Source organism: Triturus cristatus, chromosome 11 (genome assembly GCF_964204655.1).
Source record: "Triturus cristatus chromosome 11, aTriCri1.1, whole genome shotgun sequence".
Lineage (NCBI taxonomy): Eukaryota > Metazoa > Chordata > Amphibia > Caudata > Salamandridae > Triturus > Triturus cristatus.
Window position 1 is genome coordinate 158,980,565 of NC_140594.1, and position 23,176 is coordinate 159,003,740.

The window sequence follows — 23,176 nt, forward strand, 5'->3', positions numbered from 1 at the left end:
TGCATTTGCCTTGCGTTTTTCAGCGCGCATTCTTTTACCGCGATTATGCCTTTACATCGCATACCAATACCACACATTTAAGGTAAGTTGGGGAGGGGTCTCCCCTCACAAATACATTGTTTTTAAATATAAAAACAATACGTGGTATTGGCATGCGATGTAAATGCATAATCGTGGTAAAAACATGCGTGTTAAAAAATTCGAGGCAAAGGTATATTTACCAGCGTTGTACCGTCGTACAACCGGCCATGTATTATAGGGATAAATAATATACCTTGTGCAGTACACAGGTTACCTCGGAATTCTGTGAACGTATAAAAGCCTTGTTCCTCTATATGGTCACAGATCTCTGTGATTTGCAAATTCATTCTAATGAACAGCAGAGGGCACGTTGTCCCATATATCTTTCTGGGACAGCAAAGAAAGCTAAATATATTTGAAACTTTCTATGCTATTTATGTTGTGAATTTCTCTAGGCCTTCTGTCCAGAGTCATGTTCTTTTATATTGAGCAATAGCATTGATAACGTTTTTAGTGTTGGCCTCCAAGTCTTCTGTAATAATGTAGCTTTTAGAGTGTGTGAAAATAATTCCCAAATTGTTTAAAATATTAAGCAACATTTTCCTGTTTCTTTCTAATGCAGGAGCATCCTGAAGACCGGAGACCCTCCTCACTGTGATCCCATCTGTGGTCATCCTGCCTGGACCCCAGAATTTGCCACACCTCAGAGGACCATGCAGGGTTCTGTGACTGTCCAAGTCTTACAGATGCTGAAGGAGCTACTGGCCTTCGTGCTGGTCAGCTATACGATGCTCATTGGGGCGCTGCTGCTGGCCGGTTGGACCACCTACTTCATGGTGTTGAAGTGATGGAGGGAATCCTAAGTGGGGTGAAATGACTGGGATGCACTTCAGAGACTGCCACCATTACCGAGGAGTCAATAGCAGGAATTTTCTGGGACCTGAATCCTCTTATTGGGCAACATAACCAGAGATGTGATTTCAAGTTTTGGATGGTGCAAGCTTATTGTGCTCTTGAAGTGCCTGTACTCAGCAGCTACCTGCATTAGGGGCAGCACCAAGGAGTAGCAGTGCACCTTTATACAGGATCAGCCCCAGAGGTTATGCTGCCCTAGGAGAAAATGGCCAATTACTTCCAGCATGCTTTCATCTTTCTCTTCCTACGCCCCCTCTCTCTTTCACACGAGCACGCACACTAAAGTAGATTCAATTCATTATCAACCTTTTGTATATTATATGTATTAGTTCACACTTAAAACAGTCATTAAATCTAGCACTCAAAGTGATAACCTCTTAAAACAATGGGCCAGTTACCTTGGTGAGCACATCGAAAAGCATGCACTTTTCATTTCCTACAAGTAGTAAAATGTGCTGCTTGTATTTTTTTAAAAACAATATAATCGGTTTGGTATATTAAGTGTAAGTAATGGCGCACATAACCATTACCTTTTTCCAAATATACAAACACTGTATTTTTCTTACTTCATGACAACACTCTGAAGGATGCTGCTGAAAAGCAAATTGATGCTTCTCGACAACAGCTTTAAACCACCTGACCATCCTTGCAGTAAAGCAGTCCTGCTGGGGTGGAATGCTTTCTTTGAATGAAAGGTTTTTGCTGCCTTCCATCTCCTGCCACCCCAGACAAATGTTTGGATGTGCCAGGTTTGGGCTAGCCCTGATTTTCTTGCACATATGTGCTTTGTTCTAACACCACAATCTCTGACACAGTGCATGGTCTCATTTTACCTGGTGCAGTTTTTTTCCGATTGTTTGCTGTGACATTTAGGCCCTCCTTTTGTTTTGGCAAAAACATAATTTTCAGGTTATTTCTTGCAATCGGGCACCGCAATGGGGTAATATGTGGCACCACTGTAACGCAGCTTGCAGTGGCCTTATTGTATCATCAGTCCTACGAATCATGCATGCACATAGAATACCAGCTCCGCATAGAATCTATCTGTAACCATTGTTAATAGGTACGTTAGTGAACACAGACACGTAGTTGTTGACCTCTAAAGGCTGCTCTTCCTGTGAGCTTGACATCCAGCATATGTGCTTCCTTCTGGCTGGACTACTAATGCCTATAACAAACAAAGGGGGTTATTTATGGCTTTGCACAGGCGCTTTTGTGGTACAACGCATTGTGTTGACTCAGTTAAAATGCAAGGGATTTTTAATGATAACGAACGTTAGTAAATCTATCCCTCACACTTCAATCCCGCTGGCATCTGTTGAAACAACTTTCTGGACCCAATATGAAAGCCACTCTTAGCGGAGCATTAGAAATGTCGGGGTGAGGAGTCCATCATAGCTAACGTAGCCAGAGATAACATTCTTCTCCTGCTCCCTTTTTTTGGGAGGAGGGGTGGGTTTGGATTGAACAAATATTGGCCCTAAGCGCAAATCTTACAGACTGTAATCTCAGGAGTGAAGTAATAAAAGGGGGGAGTGTAAAGAGGTTCAAATAAGTAAGAAAGTCTCTGAAAAAGGACAGGGGGAGGAAATGAAGGGAAAGATAGTGCATGGAAGAGACAAGGGCTGGGGCAGAGACGGGAAGAAGCACGAAAGGATGAAGCATGGAGGAGAAACAGTAAGGGAGATGGAAGGACTGAGGAAGAAAAATGAGGCAAGGATGCGAAGGTCAATAAGGGAACGGGAAATTGAAAGAAATGCAGAAAAAAGGTATACAGGATCTATAAGTCAGGGGAGGGTTAAACAAGGGAAGGGAAAAGCATGAGAAAGGAAAGGGGAAAAAAGGATTGAAGCAAGTCAAAGAAGGCTAAGAAAGAAATAATGTACAGGTTGGTGCAAGGCAGTTAAAGTTTAGAGAAGGGAGAGGGTGTGGCAGAACGAAAGCAAAATGAAGAGAGAAGGAAGAAGGCAACAAAGTTATGGAGAAAGACAATATGAATAGAAGGAAGGGTGTATTTATAAAGTAGCACGGCAATGAGGAAGAGCACAAATAGGAAATAAGGAAGGAAGGACTTAAGCACCCCTACTCCACCAAACCGAAATAATAGTGTGTCCTAGTTTCATTTCCCTTAGGCTTCATACATGTCTGATATGCATGTGCTCAGTTTGAAGGGAACATTTGTGGCGGCCACTTTCTTTGCATTTATGCAAAGAATGTTCATTCTACAAGATGTACCTGTGAAGCACTTGTGCAGTTTTTTCTATTAACAAGACTTTGCATTTCACATTTGCCCTTTTTACAAAACTTGAGAAAACGACACTAGGACACTTACTCTGTGGCAAGTGGACGATGGAAATTGGATGTCGGATGCATTGCATTTTTCCGTTCACGTTATCCCAGAAACATACATTGTTTAAGGAATTCTTTTTGCTCTGTTTCTCACATATCCCATGCAAAAACAGTTAAAACGAACAGTTTTAAATAATAGTTTTGTACTGCTACTTTCAGCAACCACTGACCAAAGAAAAATGTCACTTTTGCTCTGGTCAGTCAATGCAGATAACGGTCCTGAATTGCACTGTATGCTTGCAATCCCTTGTTGGAAAATCTTATGATGCGGTCAAGTGTTTGGCAGCATTCCATCTCCGCACATCCCTCGGTTGAGCCCCCTCCCGTGTTTCAATCTTGCTTTCCTAGTTTTTACATTTGTATAAAAATAATGAAAATAAAAACAGAGCTCTTGGTCTTCTGGCCATAGCTCATGCGTTTGACAATCTTCACCTCTGGCGATGCTATCCAAAAGGTGTATACAGGTGTTCCTGACACGGAGGTTCAGGGACCACCGAAGGACTTATGCAGTGACAAGGGACAACGCAACAACACTTGTGAATATGTGACCTCCCAACATCCAGAGGAATACTCTTGGGCTGAACAATGGCACGCCTTCCATGTGCCTAAAGCACATGTCTTCTGCATAGCGCACAAAAACAAAAATTGAATGGCCCTATCGTCCTTTGAAAGGGGCCATCCAGTGAATGATGTCACAACAGAACTTAAAACCCAAAGTGACATTTTCAAACAAACGAAAGTTCTAGAATGCCTTTTGTTGCTGATTGTTAGAGATGCAGGACTGGACCAATAGACTATTTTTCCTTCTCTACTCTCAATGGCACCTTTACTCATTAACGGTCATCAAGTCAAGCTTGAGTTTGGCATGCAAATTTGCAGGTTACTACTGCCCATCTTGCAAAAGGGAGTTGAGATGCTTAAAGCTATTGGCCGATCTCAAGCAGTGTGAGGCTCCACATCAAATTCCTTCTTTCAAGAGCTGGCAGGATTCCTAGTTACGGGGGTACCTAGGATTGGGAGGTTAGATTTCATAGTCGGTAACCAAGAAACTGGATTCTTTGATTTCCATGTGCTTTGTTCTAACACCACAATCTCTGACACAGTGCATGGTCTCATTTTACCTGGTGCAGTTTTTTTCCGATTGTTTGCTGTGACATTTAGGCCCTCCTTTTGTTTTGGCAAAAACATAATTTTCAGGTTATTTCTTGCAATCGGGCACCGCAATGGGGTAATATGTGGCACCACTGTAACGCAGCTTGCAGTGGCCTTATTGTATCATCAGTCCTACGAATCATGCATGCACATAGAATACCAGCTCCGCATAGAATCTATCTGTAACCATTGTTAATAGGTACGTTAGTGAACACAGACACGTAGTTGTTGACCTCTAAAGGCTGCTCTTCCTGTGAGCTTGACATCCAGCATATGTGCTTCCTTCTGGCTGGACTACTAATGCCTATAACAAACAAAGGGGGTTATTTATGGCTTTGCACAGGCGCTTTTGTGGTACAACGCATTGTGTTGACTCAGTTAAAATGCAAGGGATTTTTAATGATAACGAACGTTAGTAAATCTATCCCTCACACTTCAATCCCGCTGGCATCTGTTGAAACAACTTTCTGGACCCAATATGAAAGCCACTCTTAGCGGAGCATTAGAAATGTCGGGGTGAGGAGTCCATCATAGCTAACGTAGCCAGAGATAACATTCTTCTCCTGCTCCCTTTTTTTGGGAGGAGGGGTGGGTTTGGATTGAACAAATATTGGCCCTAAGCGCAAATCTTACAGACTGTAATCTCAGGAGTGAAGTAATAAAAGGGGGGAGTGTAAAGAGGTTCAAATAAGTAAGAAAGTCTCTGAAAAAGGACAGGGGGAGGAAATGAAGGGAAAGATAGTGCATGGAAGAGACAAGGGCTGGGGCAGAGACGGGAAGAAGCACGAAAGGATGAAGCATGGAGGAGAAACAGTAAGGGAGATGGAAGGACTGAGGAAGAAAAATGAGGCAAGGATGCGAAGGTCAATAAGGGAACGGGAAATTGAAAGAAATGCAGAAAAAAGGTATACAGGATCTATAAGTCAGGGGAGGGTTAAACAAGGGAAGGGAAAAGCATGAGAAAGGAAAGGGGAAAAAAGGATTGAAGCAAGTCAAAGAAGGCTAAGAAAGAAATAATGTACAGGTTGGTGCAAGGCAGTTAAAGTTTAGAGAAGGGAGAGGGTGTGGCAGAACGAAAGCAAAATGAAGAGAGAAGGAAGAAGGCAACAAAGTTATGGAGAAAGACAATATGAATAGAAGGAAGGGTGTATTTATAAAGTAGCACGGCAATGAGGAAGAGCACAAATAGGAAATAAGGAAGGAAGGACTTAAGCACCCCTACTCCACCAAACCGAAATAATAGTGTGTCCTAGTTTCATTTCCCTTAGGCTTCATACATGTCTGATATGCATGTGCTCAGTTTGAAGGGAACATTTGTGGCGGCCACTTTCTTTGCATTTATGCAAAGAATGTTCATTCTACAAGATGTACCTGTGAAGCACTTGTGCAGTTTTTTCTATTAACAAGACTTTGCATTTCACATTTGCCCTTTTTACAAAACTTGAGAAAACGACACTAGGACACTTACTCTGTGGCAAGTGGACGATGGAAATTGGATGTCGGATGCATTGCATTTTTCCGTTCACGTTATCCCAGAAACATACATTGTTTAAGGAATTCTTTTTGCTCTGTTTCTCACATATCCCATGCAAAAACAGTTAAAACGAACAGTTTTAAATAATAGTTTTGTACTGCTACTTTCAGCAACCACTGACCAAAGAAAAATGTCACTTTTGCTCTGGTCAGTCAATGCAGATAACGGTCCTGAATTGCACTGTATGCTTGCAATCCCTTGTTGGAAAATCTTATGATGCGGTCAAGTGTTTGGCAGCATTCCATCTCCGCACATCCCTCGGTTGAGCCCCCTCCCGTGTTTCAATCTTGCTTTCCTAGTTTTTACATTTGTATAAAAATAATGAAAATAAAAACAGAGCTCTTGGTCTTCTGGCCATAGCTCATGCGTTTGACAATCTTCACCTCTGGCGATGCTATCCAAAAGGTGTATACAGGTGTTCCTGACACGGAGGTTCAGGGACCACCGAAGGACTTATGCAGTGACAAGGGACAACGCAACAACACTTGTGAATATGTGACCTCCCAACATCCAGAGGAATACTCTTGGGCTGAACAATGGCACGCCTTCCATGTGCCTAAAGCACATGTCTTCTGCATAGCGCACAAAAACAAAAATTGAATGGCCCTATCGTCCTTTGAAAGGGGCCATCCAGTGAATGATGTCACAACAGAACTTAAAACCCAAAGTGACATTTTCAAACAAACGAAAGTTCTAGAATGCCTTTTGTTGCTGATTGTTAGAGATGCAGGACTGGACCAATAGACTATTTTTCCTTCTCTACTCTCAATGGCACCTTTACTCATTAACGGTCATCAAGTCAAGCTTGAGTTTGGCATGCAAATTTGCAGGTTACTACTGCCCATCTTGCAAAAGGGAGTTGAGATGCTTAAAGCTATTGGCCGATCTCAAGCAGTGTGAGGCTCCACATCAAATTCCTTCTTTCAAGAGCTGGCAGGATTCCTAGTTACGGGGGTACCTAGGATTGGGAGGTTAGATTTCATAGTCGGTAACCAAGAAACTGGATTCTTTGATTTCCATGTGCTTGTTCATTACTTAATTCTATTTAATGACACTCTCCTGCGGCCAGAGAGATCCTTCTTCAGAAGGTGGTTTGGCTCGGGTAGGGGATAGGTAGGACCTCACCTGCAGACCCTGCTCCATTCAAGAACTACTCAGGTTTGCTGGAAGTAGGTCTGAGCTTCAAGTAGGTCATCTTTTTAAGGCCATGGGCACAAGGTGCTTGACCATAGAAACAAAAGGGTTCATTTTGGGTGCCATAAGGATAGGGATGAAGTCCATAAATACATTAGCTCCATAGACTGAGCACATTTGGGTAGAGGAATTACTTTGCTTCCCCGAGTATTTTACAGTATATAATTAGCATGCATATGCCAGCTTGAGGTTGGACCAAGCCTAGACTGTTCCTGGCTTAAGGACCCCCATGAGACAAATATTTTTTTCCTATGGAAGAATGAGCAGGGATAGTTACTGTGCAAGGCGTCCCAATCTAGCAACGTTTAGGATTAAGAACTATTCTATGTTTTGAAAAACCCTAATGGGAATTATGTATGACATATTTATGGCTATGTTCTAATAAAAAGGGTTCTGAGCTTGTTTTGGTGTTCGTATCCTATTTTTTGTAAGTGAATGGTGCCATATAGATAAACATTTGGAAAGAAATCAGGATATTGTACGTTTAAATGACTGGAATGTGATGTGGTCACTTCTGTTGAACAGACTTGTAGAAAAATAGGCAGAGATGAAAGAGGATAAAGAGGGAGAGGGAAATTAAAGAAAAAAGAGCAAATGGAATAATTGAAAATATGGAGAATGAATAACGGAAAAATAAACAGGAACATCCGAATAATAAAAAATAGGAAGAGCAAACTAATGAAGAATGGAGAGAGTATAATTATGAAGAGTGGAGTAGTGCAAAACAGGAAGCAGAATAATGATCTAAAAGTGAGGGTTTAGAAATAACCAGAGAGTGGCATATTAAAAGCAGCGTGCAGCCTGAATAAATGCGGAGTAATGAAAAACATTGTGAAATAATGACAATATGGACAGAATAATGAGAAACAGTCAGATTGGTATTAAGCAAATTGGAGTTAGGACTTAAGTCTCATAACACCCCATGGGTAATCGAGCCTGTGGAATTGCCAGAGAGTTTCAGGCCGCGATGACGCCCATCGACCCGTGGAATAGGGCATCCTGCTACATGCTGCCAGGCTGTGGTAGTTAAAGAAAGGGTAAACCCATACAAAGTCACTGGGACCTGGGTATTGAGCAGTATGATAGAAGTGGTCCCAGCATACACAATCATTTAAAGCAAAACATTACAAAACAATTAACCAAAAAATTCAAAGAAGTTCAAATGCCATTTTAATCACATTGAACAATTACGATTATTTTCCGAAGTCCATAGTTAAAGTAACAATTTGAAAGTCATAAAAGTGCCCAGAAAAGGAGGAGTAGGAGGGTAAGTGATTGAGTGTGGGATTTAAGAAGGAAGTGACCACAATATTCAGAACACAATCAAATTGATCGGCATCATTAAATCTCTGCCGCGTATTTCATCCAAATCAAATCATGATTAGAATATCAACAGTTCTGAGAGAAACCATATATATAGAAGATCACAGTGCATCATGTACTAGTGATAATATTGGCAATGGTGTTGTGGTAAGCACAATGTCTTCCTCTCGACACTTGCAACCTCTGGTATACTCTTGGCATGGATGTGACAGTATGTGTCCTCACCCCCACAACTCCAGGCTTAATAAGATGCCATGAAGGAAATAACTAACAGGGAAGTATGCATAGAAGCATCTTGCCAAAAATGTGCATCAGGAACTGAAGAGCACCTTGAAATATCTGAGATAAACAAACTTTTTGAACCCCTATCCTGGTTGTCCTTATACCGTGGTTGGTTGAGGTTCAGATGGAAGTCTGTGCCAAGGATGGAGAACACATGGATTCATTTGGGAAGAATAAGTCTCCCAAGTGCAAGGTAACATCAACCAAAACTCCACAACATTCTTCTGATTAGAAATCTCAAACAGACCAAAGATCTGTGGTCAAAATTGATGCAGAAGTCTATTGACAGTAAAAGCAAATGAGAAGATAGGCAAACTTTAACTCCAGGTGCAAAATAAGAAGAATGTGATCTTAATGTATCAGCATGTTTTTCATTGTGATGCTGGGACAGTGTAAGTTTTCACAATCAAGTTGTCTGTTTCTGTAACTGATTCAAATAATCAGCAGTAGTTGCAGGAATCAAAGTATTAATGTTGGGGGAAGGAGGGATTAAACTTGAATGACAATCTTGGACCATTTCTGGTGCTGTGGGTAATTTAGAGGAGAAAAATGGGCCGTCTTTGCAGAGGTATCTATTGTAACCATTGTTATTCGATATCTTTCTGAAGGTGGAAGATCTATTATAAAGTATCTGTAGAAATGATTTTCCATGGTTCATGAAGCACGGGTAATGGCTGTAACTATCCAAAAACTTTAGAATGTAAATATTTAAATTGAGCACATGTAGAACAAGTAAGAACATATCGTTGAACATCTGAATGAATAGTTGGGGCCAAAAAGTTCATAATACTAAATCCAACATAGTTTTAACTACTCTGTAAACAGAAATAGGGGAGTTGTGACACATTCTTATTACATCCAACTGTCATTCCATGGTCAGAACAAAAATAGACTGACTTAATTAGTTTGACATAATGGGCTATATATAAGTCTTAAAGTTTTCTAATTATTTTCTTCTTCACAATGAGATGGAAATTCAGGCTGGTGATATGTGAGTGATGACTTAGGATAACAAAGTGATAGAGTGGAAACACGTCCTTGACTCAGGAATCTATGCGATAGGAAAATCATGGTGTGCAGAGAAAGTGCATCCAGCTTTTCGACTACTCTTGCATTGAGGATTTTGCATAAACATCAGATTTTGATGATCAGTTCGAACTACAAATGGTCTTTAGTGACCATTAAAACAATTTTCTATTTAGTAAATGTCATCTTCATGGCTAAAAATATTCTTTCAAGGACTGAGTGATTCTGTTTAGGTTGTGACAAGATGCTAAATAAACAAAAGAAGAGGATGTTCTTGTCCATATTCGTTTTATCTTTGTAACACAACTACTCATTGTTTTATAGTGGCATCTTTTAGTGGCATCTGTTTACCCAATAAAATTTTGATAGGTACCAGGATGACATACAATTGGTGCTGGATCATAATTTGATTTGCTCTTATCAATACAAGGGTGCTGATCTTGATCTTTCTATGGTGCTATCAGAACCCCTCTCAGAGGGCCCCGGGGCACACAGGGGCTACTGGCCCAACCATGTGTTGAGGCCTTTTATTCCTAATGTGATCCTGAGCAACTTGGCCATCTGTCACTTCATGAACGTGACTCTCTGTGGTAGACGTGGATGAGCAGTCCAAGGCTCCTTCGGGGCTGAGGTGTGGATACAGATTAGTGGACACTGGCTCACAACTCAAAGAGCATGCAGGAGCAGCAATAAATGTCCAGCCAAATACTCACTTTCATAAAAAAGAGAAGTATTTTATTTCTTACACTACTCATTCAAAGGAAGACTGCAACGTTCACAAACAAGATGTTTTCCCTTGAGGTTGGGGGTCTAGTCTTTCAATGGCAATTCCCTGTCCCACTCTTTCCCCGCAGTGCTATAGGGGTTATTCCCCATTCACTGTTGGCCACATGCATGGAATGCTTAGCTAGCAGTCCATTTCACAAGAGTCCACTCAGACTTATAAAGTCAAGTCCAAGATTTCTTAGCACTGCAGGTAGCCCCCACACCTCCCCCCTCTTCCGTCCCCCCACTGGGGCCTGTAGGCCCTAAACAAGTCTTACATGCTCTGATAGAAAAGAAGCGTGCTGTGTCTTGGAGTGCACCCAGTCCACGGGCGCTCACACCAGCTTTGGTCCCGATCAAGTTAGTCGGCTGCACGCGGACTCAACGGCTGCACTCGGGAGATGCTGGCTCTCTCCAGCAACAATCAGAGGTTTTCCTGCAACAATCCGTCAGGGTAAGTTTACATGTTGCCAAAGGGGGGGGGGTGATTCCGATGCTAGGGTCCTCATTCCTGAGCTGGGGTGGTGATGCTCCCACGGCCTCCTCACTCATTTTATGGGGTCAGGTCAGTCTCAGTCCTCGTTTCTCCCACTGACCTACGGATCCCAATCCACAGTTTACGGGCTCCTGCTTGATCAACACGGCACAAGGTTACCGACAGTCCCTCCTGGCATACGGGTTTGCTGCACAGCTGCCATGCAAGGTTTTAGCTCTTACCACACAGCAGTCTTTACTACGGTGGCCCCTCCTGGCATATGGGGTCCCTACAACAGTGGTGCACAAGCTTTAGCCCTTCTCCACAAGGCAGTCTTTTCCACAACAGCCCCTCCTGGCACTGAGGGTCACCGCAACAGTGCTGCGCAGGTTTCCACCTGTACCGCACTGCAACCTTTTCAACAGCTATTGTCACAGCGGCTCTCTCCTGGCATATGAGGGCCGCCAACTCTGTTCTGCTAATGGGTAATGTCCCGAATGGTGCAGCAGCTGTTTGCTCACACCTCTCACTGGGAGTCCACTCTGCAGGGATCCCCACTGGACCTTGCTACCTCCAACGCTCTCCTCTTCACACAGGTCACACTGGTCTTGGCAAGCAGGCAGACACTGGTGCTCCAGGGCAGGTGGTCTTGGTTCCCCTGGGTGATGTCTTCTCACCCAGCAAGGAGACTAGTAGGCCTTGAGCCCCCAGTCCTGGTCACAGGCAGAAGCCTTGCAGAGCATCCCACCTCACAAAGACCGTCTGGCTGCTTGAGTGATGACAATGTTTGGGGTCTGAACTCCCTTTTGTATAGACCATCTCCAGGCACCAAAAGTGATTTAGGGTCTGGGTCTATGAAGTTTTATATTGGGGTTCTGCTGCTTTTGAAGTACATTCTCCTCCACTCCCTTTTCCTTTTGGAAAGCTGTCTGTCACAGCAGGAGAAACTCCAAAGCTCATAGTCCCACAACACAGGCCTTGGGAGTGACTAGATTTCACACCTAAATGTCAGTCAGTGATATGTGCATCAAAAGGTAATGCAACAATACACAAATCTGTCAGGGGATTCCTCCATCTCCTCATGTTTTTATCATACAGGCTCGGGTATCCCAAAATGGAACCCAGGGTCCTCCATCCAATTTACCATTACAGGCACACTTTCGTTGTCTAGAATGGTTACCTCCATGTATTGTGCCACCACAGGCACACATACACTCGGCACATACATTCCCTTTACGTGCACTGCACATCACTGTAGCCTTTCCTTATTGTCAGTTGCAGGCACGCATACACCCAGAACACACACTCCCCATGCATGTGCTGCACAACACTGCATCCTTCATAGACTGTACTCCTTCCAAGTACACATACACCCAGTACATGCACTCACCATGCGTGCACTACACAGCACTACCCTATCCCTGTATTGTACTCTTTCCTGGCACACATGCATTCAGTGCGGTGTCACCATTCCTTCGCTATGCAGCACTTTACATCCAACCAATGTAGGTCAAAGGGTGAGTTAAGCACCACCCAAGCCTGGCCCCCCACAGGAACGCACGTGACGCCGCTGTTGCCGCCCGGGCACACCACCCACCCACCCCCTCCAGCCCTGGGGGTTTTGGAAGGTCACGGCTCCCACGAATCCTGACACTCTGACCACAACACCCAATGGATCGCATCCCTCCTTTCACACCGGCCGGGTGCGCCCCCTAGCGCGGAGGCGGAGAGTAATCTCACCAGGTTAGACACAGCAGGATTGCATGCGCAACGACGTCCCCGACCCGCCCCCATTTTTCATCCCCACGGCGTATACTAACACGACCTACCTCGGCGCACGTTCCCTGGCACACACTTCACGGTTTGTGGTTTCCCCCTCCCTAGTTCTGTCTCTGTTAAATGATTATTTCAGAAGAAAAACCTAATAAAAACGAGATCTAAGTCACCCTGTGTCGTTACCGCTGCCCCCCCTGACGCGGCCTGCCCCACATGGGGTTGTAGGCGGCTTGCTGTGTATTTTGCCCCGCCCCCCCTACATGCCACCTAGCACTGCTACTTTGGCCCTGCTGGCCCGAAGGGATGTAGGCAGTGGTTGAGCTGTACGACTGATGATACCGATAAAGATCTTGTTTGTTAAAAAAAAAAAAAGGGTGAGTTAAGCACACACCGGCTGAACTTTAAAAAGAGAGTGAGCCTTTAGGCCTCATTCATGTTTTACAGATTAAGAAGGATCTGTTCACTCCTACTGATCACAACACAGTATGCTGCCACCACTGCGCACGTGCTGCTTAATTCCTGGTGAAGGCGGTAGCCTCCCACCACTTATGAGGGTAGTGCTTTGGGTGACCTTCCTGGTCAAACAAGACCGCAATCCATGAAACGGGCCTGTGTCATGGCACAACCACACGATCTGTGTTTGCCTATGACAAATATCTGCATTCGGGATCCAGACAACACTAGGCAGAGGTATGCGTCCATTACCATGAAGAGGACTTTTCTGTCTCAACAGACACTTTTGCCAGTTTGGACGCCCCGAACCAATTCCTAACCTTGAGCGGTTGGGTGGTCAGATGGGTAAAGTCTGCTTGAAAGCCCGACCGCATTCCTGTGGCTCAATCCGGCTCTGTGCTCCACTAGAAAGTTTAGCCCTTGCAGAAAAATAGACTATCTCAACAATTTGGGATTCTCTCCCTTCATAGCCATCAAACATTTCAGTGGCTTATGATCCGTTTGCACCACAAACTTAGGGGCCTATTAGCATGGCGGGCGGATCGCCACCTCCCAACTGGCGGTGGCGATCCGCCCGCCAAAACACCGCGCCGGATGGCCTTTTACTCCCCGCCACATTAGCATGGCATCGTCACGATTGCCTACCGGGAGGAAAAGGCCTATTATATGGTGGCGGTGCCTTGCAGGCACCACCATCCATATTATGATGTGGGAAGTGTCATGCCTTTCCATGACGGAGACTCCGCCATGGAAAGGCATGCGGGAATCGCTTTGGGGGCATGTTGTGGGCCCTCGGGGTGGGTTGGGGGAGGTGGGGTGCTGCACTTGGGTGGTACCCATGGTACCCCCCTACATTGGCACACACAAGGTGGCAGGCACTTTGCGGTGCCTGTCATGTTGTGCATGCCAATGCACAACATGCATTTTCTACATTGTGGTAGGTGCTGTTCACAGCACCGCCCACCACAATGTAGAATATGCGGGATGCGACTGCCACAGTGGAGGTCGCATCCTAATTGGCTGTGCGGGACCGCTGCACCACTGGCGGCTGGTCCCAGCACCGCTAGGGTCCGCCCGCCATCCTAATGGACCCCCTAAGTGCCAAACAAAAGGGCAGAACATATGCAAGGCCCACATTATGGCAAAGCACTCCTTTTCAATAGCCACCCAGTTCTGCTGTCTGGGTAGTAATCTTCCACTAAGAAAGGCTACCCAATGATCTCTATCTTTGTCATCCATTTGAGCTAACACTGGTGCAACTCCATTGTTGGGGCATTATTCTGTACAAGGAAAGGCTGACTGTAGTCGGGTGCTTTCAGAACTGGTGCAGTGCATAGTGCCTTCTTCAGTTCGTCAACTGTTGTCTGACACTTCTCAGTCAATTTCACTTTCCTGGGCTGCTTCTTGGAGGTCAAAGCAGCAAATGGGACAACAATACTTCCATAGTTTGCCACAAAATCCCTGTAATAACCGATAAATCCTAAAAAGGAAATTAACATCATTCTGTGTTGAAAGCACTTTCCACTATTTCATAGACTGAATCTTGGCAGCCAACCGGTGAATCTTCCTGTTCACCTCCTGCCCAATGCAGACTAGAGAGGACTGCCCCACCTGACACTTGGTTGCCTTGATGGTCAGTTTTGCCTCCTGTATTCTAACCAGCACCTGCTCAACATGCCTCTGGTGGTCCTTCCATGATTTGCTGAACAGCACAATATAGAGTAAGTAAAAAATCTTTATTGCCAAATAATAAAAATCATTGCAGTATAAACAGACAATGTTAAAAATAGCGTTGGATAAATTATATAATGACTATATTAAAAAATGTGAACGAAGGCAGAAGAAGAAGCAACAGTAAATCAGCTTAAAATTGCATTAAAATTAGCTACAAAAGTATTCTTTGCAGCTTGCGCATGAAGAGGCCAAGCGGCTACTGGTTTAAAGACATTTAGTTGATTTTTAATTTGGAAGTGCCGGTGATTGCTGTGTGAGCTGCCTTGCTACCTGTTGCAGAAACCTGGTGGCCTTGCATGCTAACTGTATACTATGAACATTCAGAAGGGTCATAACTGAAGGCGGCAAGACCTGATCTGAAGAGTTCTCAAAGCTGGACGTAGCAATTTCCGTCTGAGAGGTAAGACGGCTGAACGCAAGCAGGCAACACAGAACACTTCTAATACTGCAAGACCATGGTTCCCCCATCATTGAAAAGTGTCGGAAGCTTTCTTCATCTTAAAGGGCATCACTTTAAATGGATACAACCCCTCTGGCTATAAACTGCAGTCTTTTCCTTGACATTTGGTACCAAAGCGATCTGTCAATATCCACTGGGCAGATCCAGGGTGCTCAAGTACTTTGTCGCACGTAACTGATCCACAAGCTCATCTGCTCTTGGGATTGGATGAAGCGGTACAAAAGGGGGTGGTGATGGACGGAGCATCAGAACCAATCAAACACTCACACCCAGTCAACAGATCTGGGTTTGATCCATCACCGTTCTTTAGCCCACTCTGCCACCCCAGTTCAGACATGGCCATATGCAAATCAGTCTGACCCTGTGCCTCATGGGAACAGTCCAGCCCGAACTGCCAAGCCATGCCTTCCCTGGACTGGAAACAAGCTTCCTACAACCGGTTTCTGGCATTTCAGCCGTCTTCAGCCAGGTTTGCTTGAATCCAGTGGCAAAGTTGTTTTTGCACTTGGGATTGGATGGGCATCAGGTTTGGTTACCTCATTGAGGGCTCAGTAGTTCACACACAGCCGGGTCAGTAACCTCTTGCGTTAGTACTAGAGCCATAGAACTAGCCCAAGGACTACGAGGTCTATCAATGACTCCCAGGTCCAACATCTTGGCAACTTCTGCCTTAATGCATCCTTAAACCGGGTCAGCCATTCTCTACATTCTGCCTTTTACTGGCAGACTGTTATCTGTGTCTATGTCATGCACACACAAGTGTCAAGCCTGGAGTCAGCGAGAGGAGGCTGGTAGCCCGTCCAAACACCTCACTGCTGCTCAGTCTCTAAATCAAGGACTAACTGAACGCCTTCCACAGTACCATCTTTAATGTCCCTGTGGAACAAGTCAGGAAGAGACTCACTGTCTTCCTCAACGTCCTATACGTTGTAGTTTTCCCAACGCTAGAAAAGATCCCCATGAGAGCTCTCACTACCACCTTTGCAGTTACGCTCCTCAGAGGTACAACATCAGGGTACCTGGTGGCATGATTGTGTGTGTGTGTCAGTCATTCAGTCAGTCAAATGGACCAACTATATCTATTCCCTTCTTCTCAAATGGAACACCTGCAACTGGTAAAAGCGTTAACGGTGCCTTAGTTCTCCGTCTTGTCATACCACTGGAAAGCGGGACCTCAGTGTCTCTGCACATCCCTGGCCAGTACAACAGAGGGACAAACCTATCCTGGGTTTTTCTAATCCCGAAGTGTCTTGCTAAGGGCACTTCATGGGCAAGTGACGGTACGAAGTTCCTGTGCATTAATGGAACCTCCAGCCTCTTGCTGTTTCCTGGCTCAGGATTTACTGGTGCATTATAAAATAGACCATCCTCCCAGCCAACAAGGTATTTTCTGACCACTCCTTTGCTGACCTGTTGCTGGGCTTTCTTCTGAAGTCCCACAAGCGTAAGGCTCTCCTCTTGAGCCTTGCAAAAAATCTTCCTGGGTAGGCATCCAGTAGCTAGAAAACCTGCATCTCCGGGCGGAAGCGATGACCTCCACGACCATTGATTTCCCAAAGTCTGTCCTTTTCCTGCAAATTATGTTGTTCTGCTCCCTGCAAATCAGAAATGATCCCAGTCCCACTCCGAGACTGATGTGCAGCTTGTACTCTGGGTAACACAGCAGACCTCCAAGCCATAAAGGTTTCTGGCATCAAGCGAGGGGTAATCAAATCATTGCCCTAAAGACATCCAGCTGCTCGCTTTTCCCTTACTCCAACATCAGTCATAGCCGCCTTGCCATTGAGCTCAATGTCAGCCCTGGCAAGCAGCTAGTCTGTGACCTATCCACTTGAAACCAGTCCTGTATCATTGGTTCTTGGGAGTCTCTCCTCAGGTTTTGGGTTCTTCCTCTCAACCATAGTGAAAAGGCTCCAGTATCCCTCAGGGTAGGCACTTTCCTCCCATAGATACTAACTTCCTTCACAAATCCCATTGTTTGAGAATGAATGTGTTTTAGCATCTGGGTTTCTCTCCCAAATATCCACATCTACTAGGTTAAGCACACCCAGGCCCTCTCAGGTCCACTCAGCCTTGTGTAACATGCTTGCTATAACAGGTGTTGCTGAGTCAGGTTATTACACCTCACAATCTCTCTTAAAGTGTCCCACCTTGTGGCACTTGAAGCAAGTCACCACTTTGAACTTGGAAGGATGTCCTTTTCTTCCCTTCTCATGATGCGCCTTCCCAGATAAACCATTACCATTCCCATGTTTCCTGGGACCTCCTCGAGTCCCACGAGAATTACCCTGGCCATAATTCTCCTGTTTGGAAACAGTCTGTGGAGAGTTATTCTTCCCCTTTGGCTTAGAACTAAGCTGCTCTACCCTTTTGTGAACCCTGTTAGCAAACCAGTTATCAGCCAACACTGCACATTTTGTTGGATCCCTTTCTGTCAAATCAGACTGATATTGCCTAAGTGGTGTAGAGCACTTGTCCTTGAATCATTCTGTCACCATCGACTGGTTAAGGGACTGAAAGTCCTTGGCCTCTATACCTCTTACCCACTTGTTCCAATCATGCAATACGCCATGAATACAAGTGTCAAATGGAAAAACATCTGCTCTCCTGCAGTCAAAGAATCTCTGCAGTCATTGAGCTGGTTTCAGCCCACACTGTGAGAGCTTCCTACATTCGCTCATAGTCCATCTTGTCTGCCACAGGTATCCTCCTAATGACGGCGGTTCCTTCCAATTTCATGCGCCCCAATAAGGCAACTGCCTGACCTGCGCCTTACGAACAACTTCAAAGCTCCAGGCCATTCCAAAATATCTTGCCCTTCCATATACACATGCATGAGATCGTTTGGAACCTTGGGCACAACCTGACCTGAATTCGAAGTAAAGTCACTCATCCCTGATAGAGTTGTCAATGCTGCCATCGTACGTTTCCTTCTCTCAAGGTCTGTCCTTTCCCTTTCCAAGTCTCTTTCCTTTACCTTCTTTTTCTCCTCCCACTCTGTCTGTTTTTCTTTCCTTTCTCTTTTGTTCCTGGCGAGCTAGTCTTAGCTTCTCTCTCTCAAGCTCTCTGGCCTTCTTAGCTTTCTGAAGTGCAAACTGCAAGCTCAGAGTCTCTGCTAGACTCAACCCACCCAAGTGATTTACTTCTGGAATTGGTGCCAGTGGTATCTTGTGATCTCTCACTGACTCAAAGAGTATCCTTTTAAGTGTACAGACGGAACCTTGCTCTCCCCTCCCCAGTGTGTCCCACTCAGCTCACAGGAATGCTGCAATACACAAATGCGTATGGAGGGAGGGTATTCCTCTACCGCCTAATCTTTTCACCAAGTAGGCCTGGGTCTCCCAAAATGGATCCCATAGTTCTCCATGCCATGTACCATTAGAGGCATCCCTGCACTCAGTGCATGTACACAGCACACACACACAGCACACACATTACCTTTGTATGCGCGCACAGCAACATAGCCCTTCTGTATTGTGCCAATTGCAGGCACACATGCACCCAGCACACATTCATCATGTGCATGTGCACAACACTACATCCTTCATGGACTGTACTTGCAGTTTACAGTACAAGCACTCACCGTGCACTAACAGCGCAGCACTACATCCTTCATGTACTGTAATCCTTGTAGGTAGACATATACCCAGTACATGTGCTCACCCTCCCTGCACTGCACAGCACTGCCCTATCCCTGCATTGTACCCATTACATGCGCACATCCAACACAGTCACCACTCCTGCACAGCATAACTCTTCACATCCAACTGATCTAGTCCAAAGGGGGAGTTAAGCATGCAGCAGTGAGACTTTACAAAGTGAGTGAGCCTGTACACTTCCCTCCTGTGACACAGATTCACTCCTACTGATCACAACATTGTATGCTGCCACCACTGCTCCAGTGCCGCTTAACTTCTGGTGAAGGCGGTAGCATTCCACCAGTTTATGGTAGTAGCATTTTGAATGCCCCTCCCTTTCCAACAAGACCACAATCTGTGAGATAGGCCTGAGATAGACATATATGATCTGTGTTTGCCTCTGACAACAAAAAACAGCATTCGGGATCGAGACAGCAGTATAATTGGGCATTCAAGGCAGGGGTACACGTCCATTAGCACGAAGAGGGCTATTCTATCCCAACAGGTGCAAAAACAGCAGTGCCCCATTAAGTGAATAGGATAGTACACTTAACCCATTTTGCAAATTCACCTGCAAACAAGCCTTTAGTATTCCCTTTTCTTTCACTTTGCAGTTAGTTATTGCAAGGCAGTTAGTGAGAACAGTGCCTATCAGACAGCTGGACATTTGCGTTTGCTTGCAGGATATACAAGATGTGCTGCTGTAGAGAAACATCATCCCCGATACTACATCAGACAGAGGCTGATATACAAGACCATTTTACAAGTTCCCTCTCAAGAGTAACCACAGATTCTTTTTTAGCCAGTCTATTTTGAATGTAGCACTTTAAAATGATCCATTTGGCCCTATATATTAATGCATTTTGCAGGCCAAGCAGTATGAATATTTTGGTGGGGGTTGAAACATATACTTGCAATGGTAAGTAAATCCATGCCATTTGGAAATGTATGGGACCCATGATGAAGGCATAGAGTCAGAAGGGTATCAAAGGTGGTGGTAATGCTCGAGGGAGCTGGCCTTCAACATTCCCAAAGTACATTAGGCCATGGCCCTTAACGAGTAATCTCAACATCTTTGGGGCATATTATCAGGAACAGCGTTAAAATTATCACCGCTTTAGCGGCAGAAAACTGCCGCTAAAGCGGCGATAATGGGCTTGATAATATGCCCTTGAGAATTCCAATAGAAGCCCATGTTCACACCAGAACATGGGCTCATATTGGAATTCTCAAGGGCATATTATCAAGCCAATTATCTCCGCTTTAGCGGCAATTTCCTGCCGCTAAAGTGGCGATAATGTTAACGCCGTTCTTGATAATATGCCCCTTTATCTTTTCACTCCATCTTTTCAATCTCTCCCTGACCTCCAACTCTACCACTGCCTCTCCTCATCTAACACTCCTAGATTTATCTTGCCCATAGCTCTAACATTACTCTTTGTATCTATCCTTCTTTCTCCTCTTCCAATTTCACCCAATCATCAGTAGGCTTTTTCTCACCTCTGTTTATCACACTGACCACCACACCACTATGGCTCCCTATGTCATTCTATCAATCGCTTGCTACCAGTTTCTGCCTTAGCCCCATGTCTAGCTATCCTTTTTGCTCTCCACTGTTTCTCAGCATCCCACTCCACGTTACCACTATCAATTGTTATTTTTGCTCTATCTCTGCTAGTTTGCCTGTCACTTCCACTGCTACCTGTCTCATTTACTCACTCCGCTCATTGAGTTTTACTCACTCCTATCGCTTTCATTCTTTTTCTTCATTTGTTTCTCAAGTACACCGCCACCTCAAACTCTCAATTACATTTTTATCAGTTCGCCTCTTTTCTCCATCCCCTACAGCTTCCTTCTCATCTGCATCACATCCAGTTTCCCTCACCGCTCCAATCCTGCCCCTGTCTCACCATTTTCTCTTACTTCCATTATCACCTCTATTTTTACCTCCATTTCCCCCCATCTGTCTCCAAGAATCTTTCTCAACCCAATCTCTACCTGCAATTCTTTCTGGTGTTGTCCCTTCTCTTTCAGTTCTCCATTGGCTGGGTCTTCAGTGTTCTGACAGATACGTCAGTGGCTCCTATTTTAACTCGCTTCTTTCTAGTTCCCTTCCAACCCATGATCTCCATGAATCATCCCAGTTTTCCCTTTGACCTGCATATTTTCTTTGGTCACTCCAGGGTCTTTCTTACAGTTTCCTTCTGACCTCAATTTCTCCCAGTTCCCTTTATGACCCTCAAATTACGTTTTCGGTCCTGCTCCTCTTATTCCTCATTTGCATGCTTCTTGCCTTTCTCCTATCTCCTTTTTTTCCACCACTTTTCTTGAAATGTATTCTTGTTTCCTTCTCCTATCTCCCAACTCTCTCGCCCCATCTTTCGACTCCGACCTGAATCAATCCACACCTTTCACCTCTTTGTGAGCCATTGTTTCTTTTTCTTTTATGCCACACTTTGTGGTTATTCTCACTCCTTTTCTAATATTTTTGCTGCTTGCTCCTTCGTTTTATGTTATTTTCCTTTTTCATCATTCTTTTGCCATTTTCTGTCGTGCTCATTTTCATTACTTTAATTTATTCTCTCTTAGTATTTTTTCCACCTTTTAATCTTTTGTGTTTCTCTCATTCATGCTTTTTCTGACTTATCTTTGTCCTCCCCTTAGTTGTTGATCTTTTTCTATTTCTATTCTATTATTTGTTTCTATTTTTTCTCTTCCTTATATTTTCTCTTCCTTTCTTCTCTCCGTTTACAGTTTTTACATTTACTTTCTTTTCATTCCTTCTCCTTTCTTTACTCTCGACCTCTTTTCAGCACTGTCCTTATTTCAATTTATTTTTCTTTCACTTCTTTGCCTATTTACTCTTAATTACTCTCCACTTTACTTTTGGTTTCTAATTATTTATCTGAAAGCTCTGGCAGCTCGTACCACAGGAACTAGGTATGACTTGAGATTATTATGAAAACAGGGCAATCGCTTAAACTGGAGTGGTATATGACATCATGATAAGACAAAAAACAGCTATAAAGAAAGGGCTTGAGGCACCATGCAGTGGTGACAGTAAAACACTCACAGGATAATCAACCTATGGACAATGTGGCTGAGGTCAACAACAGCAGGGGATGTGCCTAGTAAGAGGGCAAAAAAATCTCAACAGCTTCATTAGATTGTGTTGACCAGGGTGCAAACTTTTATGTGAAGGGGGCTGAACAATTCCATAGACCGTCCAATTTTAGTACATCAAGGACCAAGGTAGTTACATTTGATCCTTACTCTGAGAGTGGGTTTTCACTGAAACATAACACAAAGAAATAAGAAAGTTTCCGCTAAGGTATTAATCACAGATGCAAGAACTAGCACGCTTCTTGTCTGAAACACACTGAGGAATGGCAGCTACCAGAATTTGTTGACTGCAGTCACAAGTGGAATAGTAATGATTTTTTTCAAAGAATTTGCTCTCTATTGTAGGGAAGTTAATGCGTCAAGAGGAAAATGGTAACACAAAAAATGTGGTTGCTTTGTGCACCCTATGGTGCCACATCTGATATATTTCCCATTTCAAATACATAAGCGTGTGGAATAGGAGAAACCAAAATTGGAAAAGGCTATCGTCAAATGGTTGAGAGGTCACACAACTTAGAGTAGTACATATCTGTGTATAAATGAAGTTTGCCACTGAGCTGTTAAGAGGGACCTACACATAACCCCAGCATCAATTATATTTTAGCCAACTTTGATACAGCCAAGTGATTTTCCAAGCTTGTACCCAATTTGGAGTACCCTCAGTTTAAGTTACATGCAGACTTCAGCTGCATCATTACTTTTTATCCAACTAGAGCTGCAACAATACAAGTGGTTAAGATTCACAATCTCCTTGGCAGCAGGTGCCTCTCAAAACAGCATCCAAGAGATGCTACAGAACCTTCTAGTGCAGCTCAATGCGAGCAATGGCATGGATATATATATATGCCTCATCCCAATAAGAACACTCTGAGTTTTTGAGAACCACCTTGCTGCTCAAGTTCTGTGGTCATGTCTTCTCTGCAGATGAGAGTACCACACACTTCATTCCCAATCTC

At 44.3% G+C, this 23,176-nt stretch overlaps 1 protein-coding gene across 1 annotated transcript in view; it reads left to right on the forward strand.

Annotated features, from left to right (window-relative positions):
- LOC146783804 (uncharacterized) overlaps positions 1–7,567 on the forward strand; it is a 33,495-nt gene extending 25,928 nt beyond the window's left edge. The window contains exon 2 of the mRNA XM_085633324.1: positions 644–7,567. Within this exon, the coding sequence (XP_085489450.1) occupies positions 735–869 (135 nt within the window). The 5' untranslated portion in view covers positions 644–734 and the 3' untranslated portion in view covers positions 870–7,567. The remainder of the gene's footprint in view (positions 1–643) is intronic.
- The last annotated feature ends 15,609 nt before the right edge of the window (positions 7,568–23,176 follow it).